Source organism: Lepisma saccharinum, chromosome 5, assembly GCF_977018435.1.
Source record: "Lepisma saccharinum chromosome 5, izLepSacc3.1, whole genome shotgun sequence".
Taxonomy (NCBI): Eukaryota; Metazoa; Arthropoda; class Insecta; order Zygentoma; family Lepismatidae; genus Lepisma; species Lepisma saccharinum.
This window is the reverse complement of record NC_139233.1, coordinates 55,435,413-55,460,438: the sequence shown is the minus strand read 5'-3', so window position 1 is coordinate 55,460,438 and position 25,026 is coordinate 55,435,413. Positions and strand designations below refer to the sequence as shown.

The following is a 25,026-nucleotide window of genomic DNA, read 5'->3' as shown; positions in this document are numbered from 1 at the left end:
TATTCACTTCAATCATAGTGCCTACCGTGCCCCGGCCGAAGCAATAAAACTTCTCTTCGTTCCCAAAACCATGAATCTGTTGGCATTTGACGCAGTGTGGAAGGAATGTGGATGATGACGTTAAAGTCCCAGATATTTGTCAAACGAGAGGCTGCAACAGGGGCAGGGAAATTACAGATAAAGAAGCTCCCCTATGAAAGAACTTTCTAAAGTCTAGAGAATCTTCTAAACACTTCGAGGTGCTTAGATTTCTGCTCACAAACAAGATAAACAAATCTAATAGCTGCTGTTCATGTTCTGTGAATTTATCCCTCGCGAACTTGTGAACAAAATAATATATGCTGTCTACATTTTCACTCATCACCTCAAAGAAATTAGAATAAAAAGTAGTTTTACCTACTGCCAAGAGGGCTGGCGGCAGTGCTGGGGGGGGGGGGGGGGCTGGCGGCCCTGCCCCTGCCCGGCTACGGGCCTGTTACACATACCAGTGACGTATTCTCGAAATTTACCTGGTTTACCGCAACAATTATTATTTATTGTATACATTTATTGTACACCCCATATAGATTAATTAGATGTAAGAAAAATAAAACACCAATGCAGGCATGCAAGTAAACCAAAAACAGAATTCCGTCCAGTTCAAATTTTCGGGAATTTCTATATTTTTCATAAAATCTTACTTTTCACCTAAAATTGGACCTAGATCTCCCTGCACCAAGAGACATTTCCTTTCATGTAGCAACACTGCTTCTACCGCACAGAAAGCAGAAAGGAACAAACAGTGTTATCCTGCCAACGGTGTAATTGACGCCCACAGGCCGTGTGCTTTTAAATAGTCACTCGCTTCGCTAGGGATGGCAAGATCCGGATCCTATCCGGATCCAGAACTTTCGGCATCGGATCCGGATCCGTTTTGCCATCCCACATGAGCGCTTCTTTGGAAAGTAAGAATGTGTTTATAACATATTGGTACTTGCTAATATAGATATAATATACATTGTAAGGAAAAAGAAAGTATTTTCAACACAATGAAAGCTCCAAGCAACTACGGGGTAGGGATGCACACGCGAGCACACAAAATATATATGTATATATATAAATATATATACTATATATATAGTGTGTGTGTGTGTGCGTGCGCGATTTGTAATTAATACACTTACAAGGGAGGTCTAAGTCTCCCCCTCCGATTTCCATGAAACTTGGCAGGTGAATAGAGAGGCCCAAATGAAGAATTACGTGTTTTTGTGTTTCAGCTAAAAAAAACTGTTTTAGGGGGCAAAAAAAAACAACCTCAAATGTCAAGATCAAGACAAATTGACGCGGGGATCTGAACCCTGTGTGCCACTCCGATGTCCATGAAATTTAGCAGGTGTATGGAGGTTCCCAAAGAAGTACGTGTTCTTGTGTTTCAGCTAAAAAACGGTTTTAGGGGGGGCAACCCCCCTCAAATGTCAAGATGAGGAGAATTGAAGTGGGGATCTGACCCCGAAACCACGTAAATATGGCATATGAAGAAACAGGGTGCATAGGGCCCCTCTATACACATGCCAAATTTCATGGAAATCGGAGGGGGACACAGGGGTTAGATCCCCACGTCAATTTGTCCTCATCTTTACATTTGAGGCGGGTTTTGCCCCCTAAAACAGTTCTTTTAGCTGAAACAAACAAACACGTATTTCTTCCTTTTGGGCCCCTCTATGCACCTGAGAATTATCATGAAAATCGGACTGGGACACAGGGGTCAAATGCCCACTTAAATTTGTCCTCATTTTGACATTTGAGGGGGTTTGCCCCTAAAACAGTTTTTTAGTCGAAACAAAAAACACGCATTTCTTCCTTTGGGTCCCTTTATACACCTGCCAAGTTTAATGGAAATCGGAGGGGGACACAGGGGTCAGACCCTTACTTCAATTTGTCCTCATCTTGATATTTGAGGGGTTTTGCCCCCTAAAACAGTTTTTTTAGCTGAAAAAAAAAACACGTATTTCTTCCTTTGGGCCCGTCTATACACCTGCCAAGTTTCATGGAAATCGGAGGGGGGACACTTAGATAACCTCCCTTGTTAGTGTTACACTTTGTAATTATATAACACTGCATATATTATAATGTTTTATTTTAATTTTTAAAACTGTAACTGTATAACAATTGTATAATTTTTGTATAACATTTCTATCTTGTTAATTGTGTTAAAGGTTTCATCCTGGAATTGAATGTCTCACATTTATGTGTGTTTCCATTTCCAATACTTTCGAATGAATACATATTCATTTCAATGGCATTTACAAAATCACCTCTGACATTTTATGTTCAACAAGTAAGGTTATTTTTGTGCACGAGTGTGTTAGCCGATGCGTAGCAAAGTATTTTAGGAACAACACTTGAAAAAAAAACTTGAAGGACTAACTAATGAAAAATCTTTGTAATCGAAGATCATAATACCTTTTAAGGTGTGGTAATATTATAATGGGATTGAGATACCAAACTCTCGGATCCGGAACTTTCGGATCCGAATCTAGATCCGAAACTTTCGGACCCGGATCCGGATCCGTTTGGCCATCCCTAGCTTCGGCACCCTCGGTCTCCCCGCCTACGATCGGGATCAGGGAGGAAAGCCGGTCGTCAGAAGGGTGCGATGGAGAACGTTCAGTGACGTAGTACATATACCAGTTTCTATTGTTAAATAATTTACTTAAATTCTGGTTCAGAAGCTTGTTTTAATAGTTTGCATAATAGGCCTATATAATGAACATTGTGAAAGGGGTTGATTTACCGGTGGTAAACGCTAGGGGTGTGCGGGACAGAATTTTTGGGGTCGGGACGGGAAATTTTTTAAAATCCCGACATTCGAGACGGAAAAAAATTCGCCATTCCCGACTAAGTCGGGAAATTTTCGGGACGCGAAATGTTCGAAATTTCCCGAAGCTCTGGAAATCTCGAATTCTACACGTCATTTTCACCTTAAGAATCGTTTTTTAATTTCTGGTGCAAAAACTAACGATTTCCGATAAGTTCCAGACATTTACAATGCATAAAACGTCAAGAATTAACACCTTTTTAAAATGACCATTCGGTATTTCCCGACTGCTCGGGATCCCGAAAAGTCATTTCCCGAAGTCCGGATCGGGACGGGAATTTTTTCCCCAATCCCGGTCCCGACTTTTCGGGATCCCGCACACCCATAGTAAACGCTATAACATGACACATACAAATACACAAATTATTCTGTATCGAATTTTGTGTGTGTCCCTAGAGAAACCACTATATCTTCTACTCATTGCTGGAACAATAGCCCAGTGATGTAACTTAGATCTGGCGGTGCCAAGTACAAATATGTTGATACGGAATCTCCCTTCCCTTTCTCCTTCAAAGCTTTCAAACTGCGGAAATGCGTTTCTTTATGGTCATAATAATATTTTCTCGATTTTTAAAAAATGTTTATTAAAAAGTTCATTTCGGAAAATGGAAGTCGTGACGTCAGCGCCCAAAATATCCTGTTATCAATCGTGCAACCAATTTGGCAATAACGTCACAGCTGTTCCTAATTACCTGAACACCGGTTGTAGGTCTATTCATGTTTTTGTAATCATTAAAAGAATTAATGAGCATTACTATTTTTCTTATTTACCCCATAATTCATTGTTTGTGCTGGGAAGGTGGGCACGACCAATGCCCTCTATACTCTCCTCCTAGTTCTTTTTTGATTCCGTATTAATGTGTTTTTCACTGGTTATGTTCCAATCCATACTCCCACTTCCTCGACCTCTTCTGTCCAGCCCTATGGCATTCTCTTGTCCCCGTTGCGGTTAATCTCATAGTATAAATAATAAATAAACATCGTGATTAAATCAGTCAACTAACACAGACACACGCATTTTTTTAAAAAAATAATTTTAAGTTTACTTTATTCATAGATAGACTACTCGGGACTGGAGCTACAGTTTAAAGTGGGATCCGAACCAATAAGTACCTGCACCGGGTATCGAACCCGGTACCCCTCGATTACAAGGCGACGTTGCCATATACGTGGGACAAGAGAGGGTACCTAATATTTAACATGGAATGACTAGATACTAAAATACTTTCCATACAATTTTTACTGAAACCTTTTTTACGTATAAACATGATTGAAACTAAAAACATGTAGGCTATGAAAAACTGGCTTAGAAAGGAATGTTTCAAAAAATTTATTTTGCAGGTCTTGGCCCTAAACTTTCAATAATACGATCGAAACATTTAATTTTTATAATGAGAGTTCAAAATAAAGGAATGGAATGTTTAGTGCTAGTTAAGACATTCGTAAATCGTCCACATGTTCTTATTTCTCACATATACTGCAGACTTGAACAGCGTTTTGATCAATTCGCTGTCGCTGGATTCTTCCTGAGTCGCACGAGAAGAAAGTGTAGAGCTCTTATCATCTTTCTTGTTGATCTCGTTAAACGTTAAGTTTGGCTTTACTCCCCTGGACGACACGCTTGCCTTTTGGATACTACTTTCATTTACTTCTGAGTTTGTTCTTCCCAGGGCCGGCGTTAGTCATTTTGCCGCCCTGCGCGGTGGCGGGAGATGCCGCTCCCTTTCGAACGCCCCCCGCCGGTCATTACCCAGCAACGGGAAATTGAAAAATCAATATATTCCTAAGTAAAACATCAAAGTATAAAATAATTAATGAGACTTGTTACGCTATTTTAATATTATTCAGCACAAAAGGATATCTCGCTCGACCACAGTTATACTTTAAAAAATTGCGACACTAATTTTATATTATTATTATATTTTATGAACTCTCTCTCTCTCTCTCTCTCTCTCTCTCTCTCTCTTAAATGTATTAACAAGTATTAGCAAAGAAGTGAAGGCTTGACTTCATATGGTTGTAGGTCTGTGATATACGATTGGATCTTTAAAATGTAATATTCCCGGATCTCCTGCGTGGGTGGTCTAAGGTCTGAAATCTTTCCTGCGTTGTCCCCGCATAAAGCGGCTATGGGGTTCAGCCAGCCAGGGGCGGTTACTGATATTGTTGCAGTGTTGCACAACGACCTGATATTTTACAACATTTCATACTTTTTGTTAGTATATTTTCATTTGTTTTCCTATTAAATATATTGAACATAAACCAACCATTTTGCCCTTCGTTGCTTGATAAAGCAAATTCCATTATGATCTGTTAAAAAAAGGAGGCAACCTGTGCGATTTCACAGTGTACGCGTTGCAAAGCCGGAGCAACGGCCTGATCTCTACAGCGAGGAGTATTGGAGCGACGTTCAACACTGTTCTTCCAATCCCCTGCTTCAGTCGGCTTGGTCGTTGCAATGGGTTTACAATACAGCAAAGTCAGGCGACCCGTTTCGGATCCCCCGGCGGGTGAGGGAAGAAGAGGACGGACCAACAACATACGCTTGATTGCTAATTCTTTCATACACCGTTAGAGAGCAGCAGCGTTCGAACAGCAGCCAAGTTCTCACTGTCCTGTGTCGCAATAGACAAAATGTTCAAAGATAAATATTTTATTTTGGGGAGAATCTTAATCTAATTTAAATTATGCTTGAAACTTGTAACAATTTGATTTGATTTGCTTTTTAAATCAACTTTATCAACTTTTAGTCCACAGAAGGACTAATCAGGACTGGACTTACAGTTTAAAGTGGGATCCGAACATTAAAGTACTTCTTATGTAATCACAAAAACACAATAAATGGAAACTTCAAATTTTGTATGATGATTATTAATTGTACTCCTCGAAAGTGTCACGTGTCACTCACATATAAAATTATAAATACATATAATTACATACAAATTAAAGTTATATCAATATATTATATATATATATTTGCTACAATCACCAACATTCTGAACCACGAGCTGCCACTGCCCAGCCTCAAATTAATAGGTACCTGTGGGCAACCCTGGGAAGTATAGGCGGCCGGAGAGTGGTGCTGATCACATCACCTCCAAAATGGCCGAGATAGAGACTGTGTGTGGTCCAACCCCCCCCCCCCCCCCACACACACACATGCCCTAAATGTGACTTCATGACATGCTGCTAAATGCACAGGGAACTTTACTTTTACCTTTCAATGTAATACAGTCTCTTTCGTATAATGCTATTTTGCATAAAATTGAAACAAGCGTGTTTCAGACATGAGTGACCGAAGATAGTATATTATCCTTAATTTTCAAATAAACTTTGTTCGCCACTTGCCACGGTTACCGACAAAGTTAATAAATTCGAAGTTCTACACTCACATTAGTAGAGCCCGGAAGTTCAGGCATTTATTTTCGTTAAAATAGGCAGGCAAAAAGGCATTTATAATGTGGTAAATAGGCACTAAAAGTGAAAAAAAGGCAAAATAAACCGAAAAAAGGCACATTTAGAAGTCGCTTACTTTTATCTATAATTTCTGGCAAAATGTTAAAATCTAAATTGGGAAGAGCATTTCAATTTTCTCCGTCTTGATTGCACATAACTACAAGGTGCTTTTTAAGTTCTCAACATTCATTGATAGTCGTCTGTCAGAGAGAATGTTTTTCATAATAGAAAATGATCTTCCTACTTCGACAGAAGTTATTGGAGCATACATATAACAAACTAATGTAGCTGGACTCATTTTGGTAACAGCATTTTCACCTTTTAGAATATCACAAATTCTTTTCAATTGTTTCAAGTCCTCATTTGCACTCACTACCCGTTAGCACTTTTCCTCAACAGCTGACCCCTTTTCTCCTGGCACTTCCATCATCTGCTGCATAGATTCCTCGAAGATTTTCGTGGATGCTTTAATTGTAATTGTCTCTGGCAATGCACCATAATGTGCAAAAGTAAACTTGAATAGCACAGGAGTTTTTTCACTTCACGAATTGAAGCTGCTTCATTTTCTGGAAGAGCATCGATAACCTCACTGATTTTTTGAAGGTTGTTAGCATAATATATAGCTGCTGATATCCAGGTTCCCTATCTCATCAAGACTGGTTGCTGAGGTAAACTAAGCTCAATCGCAACTTCCTGAAATTTTCGGGTTCGAGAGGGAGATTTCAGAAATATTTTCTTTGTGTTCGAAATCAACCTGTTCACTTCAGCAGTCAATCATGCACGAGAAATGTTAACCGAAAGGCAATATCCTGACTCAGCATGAAATACTTTTTTCCCACACTTTTCTCCTTCAGCAATGTTGAAACATGCGTGAATTCAATATTACTTAAATAAGGCGAAAATTATTCACATAATAAACGTAAGAAAAATAAATGCAAACAACGTTTTTTGGGTGAAAAATAATTTATATACACATTTTTTTTTAAAAAAATGTCAAATTTCATTGAAAAAGGCAAAAAAAGGCATTATAATTAAAAATAGGCAGTGGGGTCCCAAATAGGCAAAATGAAAAGGCTTCCAAAACATTCGAAACAACATAAGAAACGTATATCCGGAAAAATTTTATCAATATATGCAGTAGATAAAAAGAGGCATTTTGCCAAACTTCCGGGCTCTACACATTAGGTTCAAAATCATGACCCTTTATCAGTTTAAGGTTTCCTTTGGTACAATTGTTTTATTAGCACTTTTTGTTTATTTTTTAATTCAGTAGCCTTCATATGTTAACATTCCGGCAAGTTTTTTACACCTTTCAGACAAAAGATCTGATGGCATGTCTTTATGCTTACTAATATCATTAAGAAATTTAAAAAATCACTATGATGTTTAAGCTGCTCAAATCTTCCTCTTAGAGCTAAAATAATCATTTAGGATATGTAAAAAAATCAACTGCTTCTTCTTTCGATTTCAGCCCTGTACAGGGTTTCCTATGTTTGGATCATCTATATCTAAATTCGATGCCAATTCTTTCTCTTCAACCAGGACTCACAGGTCGCCGCCGCCCACCGACGTTTCCACGAGTGGAGGGAGGAAGGCCCTACCAGGCTGCCAAGTGGCGTCTAAGAAACTTTGAAATTTTTCATCACTCCTGCTTTCTTCTAACCGCTAATATGTTTGCAAGAAATCATCTAACACATCGTAGATTAATGTTTTGAAGACATTTGCATGTTACATTACGTGGAATCTGTTTTCCCAATTTGTGGCACTCAGTGGTTTTAAAGTGATACTACTGATATGTTCCTTCAAAACGGTGGGTTTGCATATACTAACTTCCAAGTTTTCAATAGGCTTATTTTTTTCATCTCTTCAAATTTTGCTGCCCTGAAAATTTGCCGCTCTTGGCAGTGTCACGGCTCGCACCCCCGCCTTCCGCCGGTCCTGGTTCTTCCAACAGTTGTGCTTTGTAAGGCGATGAAGACAGCTGTATTTCCCCGTCGTTTTAAGATTTGGATGGGATAGTACCTGTCATGTCCCACCCGTCTCACCCCAAAGCAGTATTTATAGCTTGTGAATGCAAAATTTGTGATTTGAAAAAGAAAACACCGACGACAACTCGGGAAAGGCATTCGTTTCTAGTTGAAACAGCAAATTTGAAGTCGCAATATTAAAAAACAGTTCTAGAACTGGGCATGACTCATGGAGCTGATGAAACAACGCCTCGGAATGAAGTCAGCAGCTGTCGAACCAACGACTAATTTCAAATTCTAACGTCAAAAAAGATGATGGATAGCGCCAAGTGGTTGAAAAAGAAAACATCGGTACTACTCTTGCCCAACATTCCAAGACGGCCCACAGGATTTTTTTCTCAGGGAGGCAGCCGTGCTACAGTTTCAAAATTTAAATTACGAGTATATGCAGTATTTCCAGATATCTCAAGGGGCAAGTGTCCACCGTGACCCTCTCTGCAGCGCCTTTGCAACGTTCCCCTGCATATCGTGCACATATAAGAAAAAGTACAAGTCATCATGACTGGCAGAGTGGATTATTAACTTCGAATGTTCTGACTGAAGTAGTGTGCTCAAAGTTATATGACTTTATAACTTTTTCCTCCAAACTCTATTTCGACCTCGACCTCACACGGCCTTAACCTCCAAACTCTATTTCGACCTCGGCCTCACACGGCCTTAACCTCCAAACTCCATCCCAATTTTGGCCTCAGCCTTCGAACTTCATCTCATCCTTGGTCCCAGTCTTCTCGGCACTGGCCTGACATGGCCTAACACACTAAATAATTGACAAATTTAGGAGGAAAAAAGCTCTGCTCACTCTAACAGCACTCTTTCAACAACAATGGTCTCTCTCATATTGTTGCTTGAGTCACCTCATAATAATAGAATCAGGCCACTCGAGAGCATCTAAAAGGAAGCTAGAGAACACTACAGGCCAATACTTTAAATACTGTTAAAATGGCACTTAATTAGAACTTGAAAGTGAGTGCCACGCTCACCTACGACCGATCGCGGGTTATATGAGGGCCGGATCATGATATGCCAACAGTGGATCAACAGTCTTCAGAGGGAACCAGATTTTCTAAACAGATTCATCACATTCTATGAGACCTGGTTTCATCATTACGACCCAGAGTGCACAATGGAAACATCAGTCCAGCCCAAGGTGCAAAAAAGCAGAAGTTTGTGAAAGGACTGGAAAAATCATGAGGCTTATCTTTCTGACACAAACATAATTGTTTACGATCATGTGGTTCATACTCTGATGATCTTAAAGAACAACTGAAGAGGAAAATTGATTTATAAGAGACCACACTTTGCTCACAGCAGATGAATCCTGCACCTAGTTAATGCTCCCGCTCACCGCAAGTCGGTGACACAAAATACAATCAAAGAGCTGGGCATTAAAATGATGGCATGCCCACCCTATTTACCAGATCATGCACTGTACAACTTCCACCTGTTTCCGAATGTGAAGAAAAGAGCCATTTAAATCAGACAGTGAGTTGAACAATGCTGTTTCAGATGTGTTAAACAGATTGTCAAGAAAGGCTTGAATTATTGCTTTGAAAAGTGGATTGAACATTTGTTTGAACGTTGGCTGCAGAAGGAGATAATTTTAAAAGTTTGTAATATAAATTCAGTAAAGGGAGCCAATAGTGGTAAAACAATATTAGTTGGTCCCATTCTTTTTTGATACACCCTTGTATGTCTGTCATGTCTCAGTTTAAAATGACCAAAGCCTGTGTTCAAACTTTTGTTAAGAGGTTGGGAGTAATGCAAAAGCGCCTTTTTTAATATTCTCCCTTAAAAATCAGCTGTTCTGAAATAAACTCTTCTGTTTAGCATTATGTGGGTGCTGCAGACATACAGGCTGGTCTAGAAAGGCAGTTAGCAAATGGAATGGGACTGGATGAGCTGACCACGCATCACTCTGAGAAAAGTTGTGCCTTAACCTTCAAGGGCTGTTTGGCTATAAAGTGTGAAGGTCAGAGGAACCAAACTTTTCTATGTGCAGGGTCAGTAACTACTTGAGTGATTGGTAGCAGACTTCATTACAGCAGACTTACATTATACACTAAAGATAACGCCTCGAAATGTTTGACAAACATACAGATAGTATCCAAGTGATGCCTAATAAATGTCCAGATTATGTACAGTTGTAGACCAGAATATATATTTTTCTTATCCACAACATATATGAATCAAATAAACACATACAGATGACATCCCATTTATGATAACAACACAATACTTATATCAAAAAATGATCCATAAAATATCTATGAGACATGCATCTTGGATATTCCATGGACGTTTCCTGGAAGGATGTCTACTTGATATTCTTGGATATCTGTAGGACATCCAGTAGTTTGGCATTAATTAGATGCTCATTGGACACTTGTGTCTGTCTTCCTGAGAGTTTATTTTGTATTTATGCATTATCTTGTTTCAGAAACTGCACAGAAAGTAAAAGGATTTTTACAAGAACTGCAAGAAGCTGCACAACACTTGGGAAACTTCGGCATAAGCATCGGGCAGGTTAGTTATTTACCAGCCTGTTATTTGTTGTCTACATGACTCGACTGTCTGTAGTCCAAAGCCTTGATCAATTAATAATCACTGATCTGATAATTGTTGTTGTATGAATACCTACATATATAAATTATACCTATATATGCATAAAAAATATGCTGGGCAAGAAAAAATATTCATACCAATATACCTATATTGGCTGATACTGAGAGAGTATTGATTAATTTGACCTATTTGTAATCCATATACCGCGTGAGGCACCTAAAAGTACCACCTGAAATAGCGAAGAAACCAGAAACAGTAGCGATGTGAGGTTTGCGGGAAACAATAATATCAAATGGGGCTCGTAAATCAGAGGTATGGGGTGGGTCGAAAAATATCGACAAATGGGGCATCTGGAGCAAAGTCATATTTTTTTTAATGGAACGATATACAATAACATGCATAATATAAAAGAGCACATGCAGAGAAACACAACGCCGTTGGTCTCATGCATCTACTGCACATAGGAACGAAGATATGGCCATGTGAAAATATGTAAACAAACTAACAAGTGGCCCACTTGACCGTCAGTACCACGGCATGTACAAGTATGAGATGTCGGAAACCATTGGACAAAATGAATACAGAACGTGTTAAAGGAAAAAAAATACAGTAGACATCGTCAGCACCATGTATTTGACAGTGTTACAGCATAATGAAAATGACTATGACAGTATGTCAAAGAACCACTGTGTAAGAAGCGAAAACCTGTCAAAGTGTGTGTTCAAAGTGGTGGCCGTCAGCTGCGATACAGGCAACGAGGCGCCCACGCAAAGATCGTTGCACAGAATGTAGCATCTCGTAGGGAATGTCCCTACAGGCCGCAGTAATGCGGTGTTGCATATCCTCTGGAATTGTTGGCACATCCCGGTAGACAATGTCCTTCAGCTTTCCCCACAGGAAAAAGTCTAACGGTGTCAAATCTGGGGAACGAGCCGGCCATTTGACAGGCCCTCCACGTCCAATCCAACGATTTGGAAATGTATTTTCCACACATGCTGTAGTGCATCTTGCACTGTGAGCTGGGCACCCGTCATGTTGGTACCACATGTCCCTCCTTGTCTGAAGTGGTATGTCCTCCAATAGTACAGGCAGTTCATGTTGTAAAAACTGTATGTATCGGTCAGCATTCAGTGTCCCTTGTATAAAAAAAGGGCCAATGAGATGTTCACCCACTATACCACACCACACGTTCACACTCCATGGGCGCTGGCGTTCCACTTGGAGAAGCCAATGTGGATTTGTCACCGACCAATAGTGCATGTTCCTTAGGTTGACATTTCCATGATTGGTAAAAGTTGCCTCGTCAGTGAAGAGGATACGTGACAAATCGGGTGTGTCGTGTCGTAACAACCATGTGCAAAACCGAACATGGTCCACAAAATTATTCCCGTGAAGTTCCTGATGGAGGGAGATATGATATGGGTGAAACTTGTGTGTGTGCAGAATGCGCAATACACTTCGCTGACTCATCCCAGCATCCCTGGCAATTTCACGGGAGCTAACGTGCGGATTCACAGCAACAGTGGCGAGAACATTTGTTGCACCTGCCTCACCTGTAGTTGGCTTGTTCCGCACACGTGCTCGTGGTGTTACACTTCCGGTGTCTCTTGATTTAATAAATAACTTACCAAACAGACGTCGAGATGGCTGTCGTCTCTCTGGATATCTCTCTGCGTACACACGGTAGGCTTCTGAGGCATTCTTTCGGCATTCCCCATAAATCAGGATCATGTCCGCTTTTTCTATGTTTGTGAACACCATAATCTTCGCTCTTACCACTACGACTGCTTGCTATGAACTAACACGATCTCGTGGACCTGCTATCAAAACTTGCTCTGCGTAAAGGCAGTTCTGTCAGGCACCTGAGAAGTCTTACATGCCGTGGTACTGACGGTCAAGTGGGTAACTTGTTAGTTTGTTTACATATTTTCACATGGCCATATCTTCGTTCCTATGTGCAGTAGATGCATGAGACCAACGGCGTTGTGTTTCTCTGCGTGTGCTCTTTTATATTATTCATGTTATTGTATATCGTTCCATTAAAAAAAATATGACTTTGCTCCAGATGCCCCATTTGTCAATATTTTTCGACCCACCCCATACCTCCGATTTACGAGCCCCATTTGATATTATTGTTTCCCGCAAACCTCACATCGCTACTGTTTCTGGTTTCTTCGCTATTTCAGGTGGTACTTTTGGGTGCCTCACGCAGTATACTCTGCAATAGTTAATACTTTCAGACACTTCAATAAAATTATTCACCAGTGATTATTCAATTAAAGTAAAGAAACAAACAAGATGCAGTGGTCCAGTTGGTAGAGCATCTCATTGCCATGTAGAGAGACAGGTCGGATTCCCAGAGGTAGATTTCAGGTGATAAATTTTCCAGCTATGTCCCTGCATGAAGTGGCTCTGGGGTTCAACCAACTGCCAATAAATGGATACTTGGGGTATACAGGCTGCTGGAGCATGGTGCTGATCACATCACCTCAACAAATGATAATTTAACATCCTTATCACTCATTTGCTGGCCCTTGCTTGTCTAATTTTCTTTGATATCTATAATCTGACAACTTTTCTTCAGATCAAGAAATTAAACCACACTATAATAATTATTTGTAATATAACATTAATATAAATATATATGTAGTATAAAATTGAGATTAAATGTTATTATATTTTACAATAATTTTTATTTTCCAGGTGAACTGTGATGGATTTGAAACTTTTGATTACTGCCACCGAGAACGCACGGATAGAGTCTTATATGGCTTCAGGTAAGTGCTTGAGATGAAAGTATCATTCTATTACTTAACAAAAGAAACCTAGGGATAAATAGGTTACTGTAACAGATTATTAAACTACCCTTCTCAACAATTAGGATAATTTTTAAAAAACTACTGGATTTTATTTAGTTTCCTTTATGCATTTTTCCAGTTTCCAGTTATGGATATGAATTTGGTGGAATCCTCCATTTTGTGAAGTTGAAAGATTCTCTAATGATTTACTAATAAATGCCTTCCCATTGGCATATGATAACATTGTCACATTGTAATCAAGAGGTCCTTGGTGTAAAAACTGGTGGAGGCTCATAGCTGTTCTGATCCCAATGTCATCTGTAATCTGGTCTTATTAGCTTTACTGAGGAGTAAAAACAAACTCAAACAAACAATTATGTGCAATATCCTCACCACCAAACAGAACAGTGAGCTATAACTCATGGATAATAGACCTTAGGAGGTTACTTTGTACGCACACACATGAATTAGATAAATCTTTGAAAAAACCCTAAATTCTTGCTCTAATTTCCTAAATAGCTTGTCGTTAACAAGGCACAGTTCCCACCTAACACACATCTTTTTACACAACATGTCCGATGGCCACTACATCTCTCCCACAACAATAGTAAAATGGAAGCCCTTTCTCACCCCCACTCCCCCCTCTACCAGTCTTCATATACGTTTGGGAGGTAAACAACTCCCGAACTACCAGAACAAATATTACAGTTTCAAAAGGCACACATAGCAATATAACACACAATAAGTACACTAGAATCACAAGTATCCAGTTGGATTTTGATGCACACACACACGAGAAATATAAACATGGAACTGCATTATAATTGGGAAGATATGTACTACAACTAATGTTGTGAACAACAGTATTACATCATTAAGAATAAATCATTAAGAATGTGACAAAATGAAATGATTTTATTTCCTCATTGAAAAATGTTGTGAAATAATTTAATCATTTTTGGAAAAAAATAGACTCAGGAGTGCAAGAGTAGGTACATGACATAAACCACTTATGAAGAATGGGTTGTTTATGAAACATCAATTAAAACTTTATTTCGAATAACTTTAGCAGATAATGAAGAAATGAAAGCAAACTAATTGTCTTTTACTTGTCTACAAAACTGGAATACTTCCATACTCTTTTACAGTGGCCAAATTTAAATTAAGGTAATCTTTAAAATTAAATCATCAAAATATGTCACATTTAAGGAGCATTTTTGAATTTGAATGCAAAGATTAAAAATTATGAATTATTATAGAGGATTGTCTGTCTGCACACGTAAATCAAATACTGCTATCAATAATATTTTGGTATTTAATGAACTATAGAGATAACCAGCAAGGGAAAGAGGGCCTACTTTCAATATGGAAGTTAAGGGACTTTAAGGGAAATATTGATACAGTAGAACCTGGATTTTATGTTTTCCTGTATTATACGTTCATCCCTATATAGTAAAATTTTGCAAAGTTTTCCCAGATTTTACATTTCCGTGCATTTTGTGTTTACATCTTGGTCCACTGAAAATCATAAAATCGAGGTTTCTCAGTATTCTGATTTATAAAAAGGAGCAGATATACCTCCCTGCTTTAATGGTTCTTTATTTCAGTTTTGTACAAGGCTGCTGAAAAGTTTGTGGCCCGAACATGTTCCCAAATGGTTTGAAGGAAGGTCATATTATGTCTTGAAAGTTCATATCCTTGTCTGTTCAAATACCAAATGTCATACCATTCATTGAAGCCATTCCTGTTTTTAAGTCAAAGGACAAAAGTCTTCAGGGAATGTCTTTACTTCATTTTCCTGGGATAAGGACTGTGTGTTACTTATAGTTTACCTACGCAAAGGCCAGACAGTTAATGCAAAGTACTACACATCATAACTTACCCAACTGAAGGAGATTCTGTAGCAGCAATGCCGTGTAAGGCCCAAAAAAGAGAGCCCTGTTCTTCCACAACAATGAGCCTGCCAAACACAGCTGAAACTGTGTAACTTGGGCTTTCAATGTGTTGATAACTCTCCCTATTTCCCCGATCTGGCTCCATCAGACTACCTTCTCCTACCCCAAATCAAAAAACACCTGTACAGACACCATTTTGCACCTCATTCAGGAGGTGATCACTGGCATGGAACGTTGGTGTGAGGAACAAAATTCAGATTTTCCTAAAGTGATCTGCATAAGCTCGAGCATCATGCCAGAAAGTGCATTGAGCTTCGAGAGGAGTAAGTTGAGTAACTGTGAAATTTCATCATTCCCACTGACTTCCTTTTGGGTTGGGCCACAAAGTTTCCAGCACCTGCTAGTAGATGTACGATTGTTTTATTTCTGTTAAAATTACTACAATGTTAACTTTGAACCTTTTACAAAAACTTTTACAGAGGCGGTCGAGAAAGATTGGTGCTTCCACTCAGTACATTGGTTGATGAAACTGCTATTATAGCCAGTGCCTTGCAGTAAGTATTCAGGCTAAAAGCATAAGAATTTAAGTAATACAAAAAATTATCATCATCTAGATGATATTGTTGCACATTTGACAGAGAGGCCTAAGCACCGAACATAATTTCTCTACTTGTTTTCTTAAAATTAGTTCTCCTGCATAGCCAGCCAAATGGTTAACACTCTTGCCTTTGGTGTGAATGGTCCCAGATTTAATTCCCAGTGGGACTTCGCAAAATTTCGGTGTTGATTAAACATTGTGAGGACATTGGGGGAACTACTTGAAAAGAAGTGGAGTGGGCTGCAGTTTTGAAAGCCAGAAAACAATAGTGATGGAACTTGACAACCAAATTCTACCCAATGGAAAAGATCATGGCTCTCAGAGGGTTGTTGCACATGGGGTTTAGTTAGTTTAGTTCCTTGCATTAACAAAGTGAAATAGTAAATGGGGAGTACAGAAACAGATTGATAGTTAGAATGGCAGAATCCAGAGAGCAACAATGAAACACAGAACAGAAGAGAGTGAAATGTTATTCAGAAAATGAAATTAAGTCAGGAAGGTACCAAGAATAAGGCTGAGGAGAGAAAAGTTATTGGGGGGAAGGGGAGAGTGTAAAGACAGTGTAAGTATTTGCCTATGAAATAAATACACAACACGCTAACACACACCTTTAATTATGAATAGAGCAGAGGCTTGGACAATAAGAGACCGACAGAGGTATCATGTAGAGACATTGGAGTTGAATTTTTAGTGTAGTAGGGGAATTAGATTTGACAGAGAGTGGGAGTAGTGAAAAGCTGCAGTACAAAATTGATCAGGAATGGTTGAGGCAGTTTGAACATATGAACAGGATGGGGCCAGAAATATTGCCAATGTGAGCTTACACTATACAATGAGTCAGTAAAAGAACAAAGAAAAGACCAAGATACATGTGAAACAACAGGTAGTGGCGAATATTCACATTTTTCGGATCCGGATCCACGGATCCGGAATTTTCAGATCCGGATCCAAAACTTTTGGATCCGGATCCGTTTTGCCATCCCACATGCGCTTCTTTGGAAAGTAAAAATGTGCTTATAACATATTGTTACCTGCTAATATACATATAATATATATAATATACATACATACACACATATATATATATATATGGTGTGTGTGCGCGCGTGCGTGATTTGTAATTAATTAATACACTTACAAGGGAGGTCTAAGTCTCCCCCTCCGATTTCGATGAAACTTGGCAGGTGTATAGAGGCCCCCCCTCAAATGTCAAGATGAGGAGAAATTGAAGTGGGGATCTGACCCCGAAATCACGTAAATATGGCATAGGAAGAAACAGGGGGCATAGGGCCTCTCTATACACCTGTCAAATTCCATGGGAATCGGAGGGGGACACAGGGGTCAAATGATCCCCACGTCAATTTGTCCTCATCTTGACATTTGAAGCGGGTTTTGCCCCCTAAAACAGTTTTTTTAGCCGAAACAAAAAAAAAACACGTATTTCTTCATTTGGGCCCCTCTATACACCTGCCAAATTTCATGGAAATCAGAGTGGAGGACAGGGGTCAAATGCCCACTTCAATTTGTCCTCATCAAAACAAGTATTTCTACCTTTGGGCCCCTCTATACACCTGCCACGTTTCATGGAAATCGGAGGGGAACACAGGGGTCAGATCCCTACTTCAATTTGTCCTCATCTTGACATTTGAGGGCCGGACCCTGTGGCTGAGTGGTTAGCACATCGCGCTGCAACGTCAGGGGCCCCGGGTTCGAATCCCGTTCGGGCATGGTTGTTTGTGAATGTCCATTCATCACTTTCATCATATCATCACTCATCCCCATCTTCGCAAATTTGCCAAGAGCCACAAAACGTGAAGTAAAATAAAAAAATAAATCAATCAATTGACATTTGAGGGGATTTTGCCCCCTAAAACAGTTTTTAGCTGAAACAAAAAAAACAGGTATTTCTTCCTTTGGGCCCCTCTATACACCTACCACGTTTCATGGAAATCGGACTGGAACACAGGGGTCAGATCCCCACTTCAATTTGTCCTCATCTTGACATTTGAGGGGAGGTTGCCCCCTAGAACAGATTTTTAGCCGAAACAAAAAAAACACGTATTTCTTCATTTGGGCCCCTTTTATACACACACCTGCCAAGTATCATGGAAATCGGAAGGGGACACAGGGGTCAGATCCTCACTTCAATTTGTCCTCATCTTGACATTTGAGGGGGTTTTGCCCCTAAAACAGTTTTTTAGCTGAAACAAAAAAAAACACGAATTTCTTTCTTTGGGCCCGTTTATACACACACCTGCCAAGTATCATGGAAATCGGAGGGGGACACAGGGGTCAGATCCTTACTTCAATTTGTCCTCATCTTGACATTTGAGGGGAGGTTGCCCCCTAGAACAGATTTTTAGCCGAAACAAAAAAACACGTATTTCTTCATTTGGGCCCGTTTATACACACCTGCCAAGTATCACGGAAATCGGAGGTGGACACAGGGGTCAGATCCTCACTTCAATTTGTCCTCATCTTGACATTTCAGGGGGTTTTGCCCCCTAAAACAGTTTTTTAGCTGAAACAAAAAAACACGTATTTCTTCTACACCTGCCAAGTTTCATGGAAATCGGAGGGGGACACTTAGATAACCTCCCTTGTTAGTCTTACACTTTGTAATTATATAACACTGCATATATTATAATGTTTTATTTTAATTTGAAGAACTGTAACTGTAGAAGAATTATATGATTTTTGTATAACATTTCTATCTTGTTATATGTGTTAAAGGTTTCATACTGGAATGGAATGTCTCACATTTATGTGTGTTTTCATTTCCAATACATTCGAATGAATACATATTTGTTTCAATGGCATTTACAAAATCACCTCTGACATTTTATGTTAAACAAGTAAGATTATTTTTGTGCACGAGTGTGTTAGCCGATGCGTAGCAAAGTATTTTAGGAACAACACTTGAAAAAAATTCTTGTAGCACTAATGAAAAATTTCTTTGTAATCGAAGATCATAATACCTTTTAAGGTGTGGTAATATTATAATGGGATTGAGATACGAAACTCTCAGATCCGAATCCAGATCCGAAACTTTCGGACCCGGATCTGGATCCAGATCTGGAACCCTTGGATCTGGATCCAGATCCGGAACTTTCGGATCCGGATCCAGATCTGTAACTTTTGGATCTGGATCTGGATCCGAACGGATCCGGATCCGTTTGGCCATCCCTAGCCTGAACTCGATGTTGACCTACTCAGAGAGTGGGTGTGGTAAAGGATGATAATGATGAATAACTAGATAGAGGCACAAAACTGACACATCATAGGCGAAATTTTTAGAAATCTCCAGGTGAGAAATCAGATTTTTTCTCATTTGTGGTACTTATGCACACTTATCAGATATGTATAAAGCTATCTGTGAAAATTTCATATGCTGCTTACATTTCTTTATCTAAAGAGCAATGTTTGTGAAATTTGATACCCCAAGTACATCAAACAAATAAAGATACTAATATGCAAATTTCCATATGCTAATAATATTTATAATGTAACGAATCTACTAATTTCGTGCACTGGATTGAGTTGCAACTTTATGTAAAAGCTATGTATGGCATCAGTATCAACAATTGGCCACCAAAACTGAGGGTAAGTACAGTTTACTTTCTCTTGGTAGACAAGGCTTAGCATTAAGACACCATAGTGTGGGGGCAACTGCCCCATCCTCCACCCCTCTAAGCATGGCCACTGTATGAAATTTATAATTTTTTAATTAAGGGTTTGGTGGTATTGTAATATGGTTGCATACAGTGCTGTGATGCAGACGAGGTCCTAAGTTTGAATCCTGATAAGGCATGGATATTTCAGTAGTTCATCACTCATTATTGTTGTCATTAACTCAGATAAATAAAAAGTGATGTAAAAGAATAAAAATAGAAATAGAAATTAAGAGTAGATAATTTTTATCACTGTACAGGGAATCTAGCACATATAATGCTCAATTGAAATGGCATTGGAAATGCAACATGGAGTGGTTATTTTTTATCATGATAATAATAAGAAACTCCCTCATTTAACTGTAATACTTCACCTTTCAATATTACTATATTATTTTCTCTGCAGTAAATAGAGAAGCAAGCTCTGTATTACATAAATAAATAAATCAAGATATTTGGAGTAATTCACTAAGAAAACAGTATCATTCTTTAATACTAGTTTATAGTTAAATTAGTCTTTCAAAAGTGTTTCGTTTAGGCCGTTCGCTGGCTTAAACTGCTGGCTGCAAGAGTATGTGAGCATGAGGAATGGAATAAATTACGCTCATTGCCCTTTACCAATGTTTAATAGAATTCACACAAGTGAGGGGGAAGATCACGCACGAGCCAGCAAGATATCTAAACACTGATAATGATAAAGCCAAAGTGTCACCACTGTACCAGGTTTCCTTCGTGGTTCCTCAGCTGAGTCACGATGTGGCACTGTATCGGTCTATTGAAGGTGTCCTCAGTGGGATCGTCCAAACCTTTTAGACAGACCGACTTAATACTGTCACTCGCAACAAACTTCGCGCTTCGCTCTCTCGATCAAGACTCCTCCATTGACTCCTGGCATTTCTGATTACACAGCATTTTATTTCCGGCTCGTGACAAAAGCAACAACTTTTAATAGTGGGGTGGGGGACCCTCATTAGTGAGCCTACCTTCACCCTCATACTTTCGAGGTATGCACTTAATGTTCTGGTACCTTTAAATAATCTAGGACGTCAGTTCTGCTGAATTTATATGGTTCACCTGGCTTTTTATCTCTTCTCATTTCATATTAATTATAATATACATTATTTAAAAAAAAAAATAAGCAGGATATACAATACAATGATGTAATTAAAATGTTGTTGATTTGTAGCATAAATCCATTATAGGTAACCAGAACAGTATTAAGTATAATGTGTTGGTTAGTCTTTATAAATTATTATTTATTTTAAATACAGAGCGAAAAGTGGGTAGTTAATATATTCATTATTTACTTCTATTGTGGTGGTCGTGATCATTAATTTCAAAACTAGATTACTTTATTTTGTTTTATCACATTTGATTCTGTTATTTAGTTTACGAGGGTCACTATTTATATTTTGAGCCTTGGCAACACTGATTGAAGTTAGGCGCGATTTGACGTTTGCACGGAATCGTCTGGCATTATTGACCATAACGTCCTTCAAATGTTTTGTCAATAGCTTCATTTGTGTTGTTTATGTTGCTTTGGAGCAACAATAAAATGGAATTAACTCGTGAACATTTTCGTGCGATGATTTTTTACGATTTTCGACGTGGATTATCAAGACAAGAGTGCATCGATCAACTTACTTCCACATTTGGCGATGACGCCCCATCCTTTGCCACTGTGAAACGCTGGTATAACGAATTTAATCGTGGTCGCCATTAGTTCACCGACGAGATTCGCAAAGGTCGTCCAAAATCAGTTGTTGTTCAAGAAAACATTGATGCTGTGCAAAATTTAATACTGCAAGATCGTCATGTGACATACTGTGAGATTGAGGCAACCATAGGCATTAGTTCCACCAGCATATATAAAATATTACATGATCATTTAGCTGTGAGAAAGGTATGTTCTCGTTGGATCCCACACAATTTGACAAAAACTCAAAAAGATGCTCGCGTCAATTGGTGCAAACAAATGCTCAATAAATACAATCGTGGTGCTTCAAAAGACGTATATAAGATTGTAACAGGTGACGAATCATGGATATATGCATATGAGCCGGAATGTAAACAGCAGTCGACTGTATGGGTGTTTCAAGATGAACCCAATCCAACAAAAGTTGTTCGCGCTCGAAGCACATCGTAACAAATGGTCGCCTGTTTTTTCGGGAAAACTGGTCATGTGGCAACTGTGCCTTTAGAGGAACGTAGAACTGTCAACTCTGAATGGTACACAACAATTTGTTTGCCAGAGGTCTTCGGTCAAATACGGAAAACAAACAAATGCCGTCGGATCATTCTTCATAAGACAATGCCAGCTGTCACACATCTCGTCTAACAACCGACTTTATGAACAGTCAAAAAATCGAATTGATGGGTCATCCGCCGTACAGTCCTGATTTGGCACCCAATGACTTCTTCTTGTTCCCGAATGTCAAGAATAAATTGCGTGGACAACGATTTTTGTCGGCGGAAGACGCCGTTGATGCGTTCAAAAACCATATTATGGAGGTGTCTCAAGAAGATTGGAAAAACTGCTTTGACAAATGGCTCGAACGAATGCAAAAGTGTATTGACCATAAAGGAGAATACTTCGAAAAACAATAAAGCAGTTTTCAATGCCAAATTCCTGTTTTTTCATTGTTAGGCTCAAAATATAAATAGTGACCCTCGTACTGATGTAGTAGCCTTCCTGGAAAAACCAGAAAGACTCTTTATTTAATCATTCATTGGATGCTGTAAGTTGTGCTGATGTTCTGACCTATTCTGGCTTCTTAATAATTATGATAATATGTGCAAATAAAATAATGTGTTTTTTTTTTATTTCAGCTTAGCTCTGATTCACATGGTTCCAATACTTCAATCCCAAGCTGAAAGACGTGAGCTGGAAAACAAATGTAAAGGTCATTGTGATATTGTATTTGCATATCACAATGCTCTTGGAACAGTAGGTAAGGTCTCATTTTTTTAAAGTTTGAGGATAAGTAAACATTATCAATAGTAAAAGAATAATCACTGGTCTGCATGGGTAAAATTGTTTTTCAAATTTTGGGTGTTTTATATGTATTTGAACTTGCTGATTCTGAAAATGACAGTGGTTTCCCCCTATCACATAAGATTTTCTAACAATTCAATATTTATGAACTTAGGTACTCTAAGCTAAGTTTTTCAGAAGTTCAGACGTTCGTCGCTAGATGTCTCGGCTTACATAGTTTAAAAAAATCTTTCACAAATGAATCTGCTAAAAGCTGTAGTATATAACTCATTTAAATCTTTCAAATTTCCTGTTACTTGATGCTTAAAGTTAATTGTCATAATAGCGAACAATGCTATTGTAGTTAATTTAGAAAACTTTGATTCCCCGTTTTCATTCATAAAAGCCCGTAATGTAGTAGTGCCACATGACAAACAACATGGCATTTCGTGGGTGTTGTAACAGTCCAGATGTGTTTTGCTACATTTGTGGTGAATTTGTTCCTAAGAGACAAAGACAGAACATTACAGATTTTGTAAAGAAAGCTTATTACGTGTACTTTCATATTAGACTTGGCGATCAAGATAAATTATGGACTCCACATAAAGTATGCCGCTCCTGTGTGGAATCTTTACGAAACTGGACTAAGAAGAAATTGGAAGCTATGCCTTTTGGAGTTCTCATGGTATGGAGAGAACCTAAAAATCATAGTGACGATTGCTTCTTCTGTTCGTGTGAAGTTAAAGGACAGTGCTGAAAGTAAGAAGTAAATATTTTATCCAAATATTCCGTCAGCCATCAGACCTGTGTTGCATGGTCCTGACAACTTGGACAACAATCTGGATATACAAAAATGCCATGTTTTATGTGTGAGTGGGACAGTAGAGCAAGAAATTAACATTGGATAAGAAGATGGTGGCCACTACGTCTGTCGTGAAATCCAAGATCAAAAAATATCGCACACGTAACTTTAATAAATCACAAAAAGTTTATACTTCCCCCTCTTCACATTAATTAGGGATAATGAAACAGTTTGTAAAGACACTTGACAAGGAGGGACAATGTTTCAAATTTATTTGCAGTAAATTCCCATCGCTAACATATGGGAAGATAAAGGAAGGTGTTTTTGTAGGACCCCAAATCAGAAAGCTAATAAAGAATGGAGCCTTCGAAGCAACAATAACTCAAGCTGAGAAAGAAGCTTGGATAGCATTTAGGAGTGTGGTAGAAAATTTTCTGGGAAACAAAAAGAGCACAGACTATGAAGAAATTGTTGAAAATATATTGGAAAAATTTCATAACCTCGGTTGTAACATGAACCTGAAATTGCACTTTTTACATTCGCACCTTGATTACTTTCCAGAAAACCTAGGAAAAGTGAGTGAGGAACAAGGAGAAAGGTTCCACTAAGATATGAAAGAGATGGAACAAAGATACCAGGGACGTTGGAGTGTAAATATGATAGCAGATTACTGTTGGACATTAAACAGAGAAACGTTAGATGAAGAGCACAAGAAACTTACCAAAGCTTACAGAATGAAGTGCATGAAAAAGAACTAGAAACATGAAACAAATAATATTTTTTTTTTATTTTCTTGCATTTGACTACGCACTTCTAGTCTTTTTAAAGGTTTATTTTGTGTTTGCATATGAAAATAAATATTAATATTTAGTTTAATAAGCTCTTATTTTTTTCTTAAAAAAATCCGATAATGGGTCATATATTACATAATGTGAGTGCACATTTGTAAATTTTACCAATCGATTTGTAAAAAATTCTTACGTGAAAGGAAAAAACTGTTATTATTTTTTAAATCAGCATGTTTTAAATAGTAAAATCATGTATCAAACCAAAAACAATTCAAAGTTGATGTTAATATGCAGACCATATCTGCATGGAATTTTGTTAATGCTCTTGATCAAGCTACACTGCCTCCCTGTATGCCATCTTTGAATTCTAGGCTCTTTAAAATTGCTCTGAAATACAAGAATTCATTACAGGTCTGGTGAGAGCTTGAATATACAGGGTGATTCAAAAAAATGTTAACAACAAATGGGAAATAGAAAATGTACTACTCACCATCTACGTTTACTTCTTTGATTGAATTATATTGAATAAATTTACATGGCAATGTTTTCACATGCTCTCCACGTGTTTACCTGTCTCATGTACTCTGTATAACAAGTG

The 25,026-nt window shown here is 38.5% G+C and overlaps 1 protein-coding gene across 1 annotated transcript in view; it reads left to right on the top strand.

The window, feature by feature from the left end:
* Window positions 1–25,026, top strand: part of LOC145988037 (thioredoxin domain-containing protein 16-like) — a 56,874-nt gene that overhangs the window by 714 nt on the left and 31,134 nt on the right. The window contains exons 2-5 of the mRNA XM_083122874.1: window positions 10,778–10,863; window positions 13,606–13,679; window positions 16,075–16,149; window positions 22,694–22,815. Of these exons, the coding sequence (XP_082979000.1) occupies window positions 10,778–10,863; window positions 13,606–13,679; window positions 16,075–16,149; window positions 22,694–22,815 (357 nt within the window). The remainder of the gene's footprint in view (window positions 1–10,777; window positions 10,864–13,605; window positions 13,680–16,074; window positions 16,150–22,693; window positions 22,816–25,026) is intronic.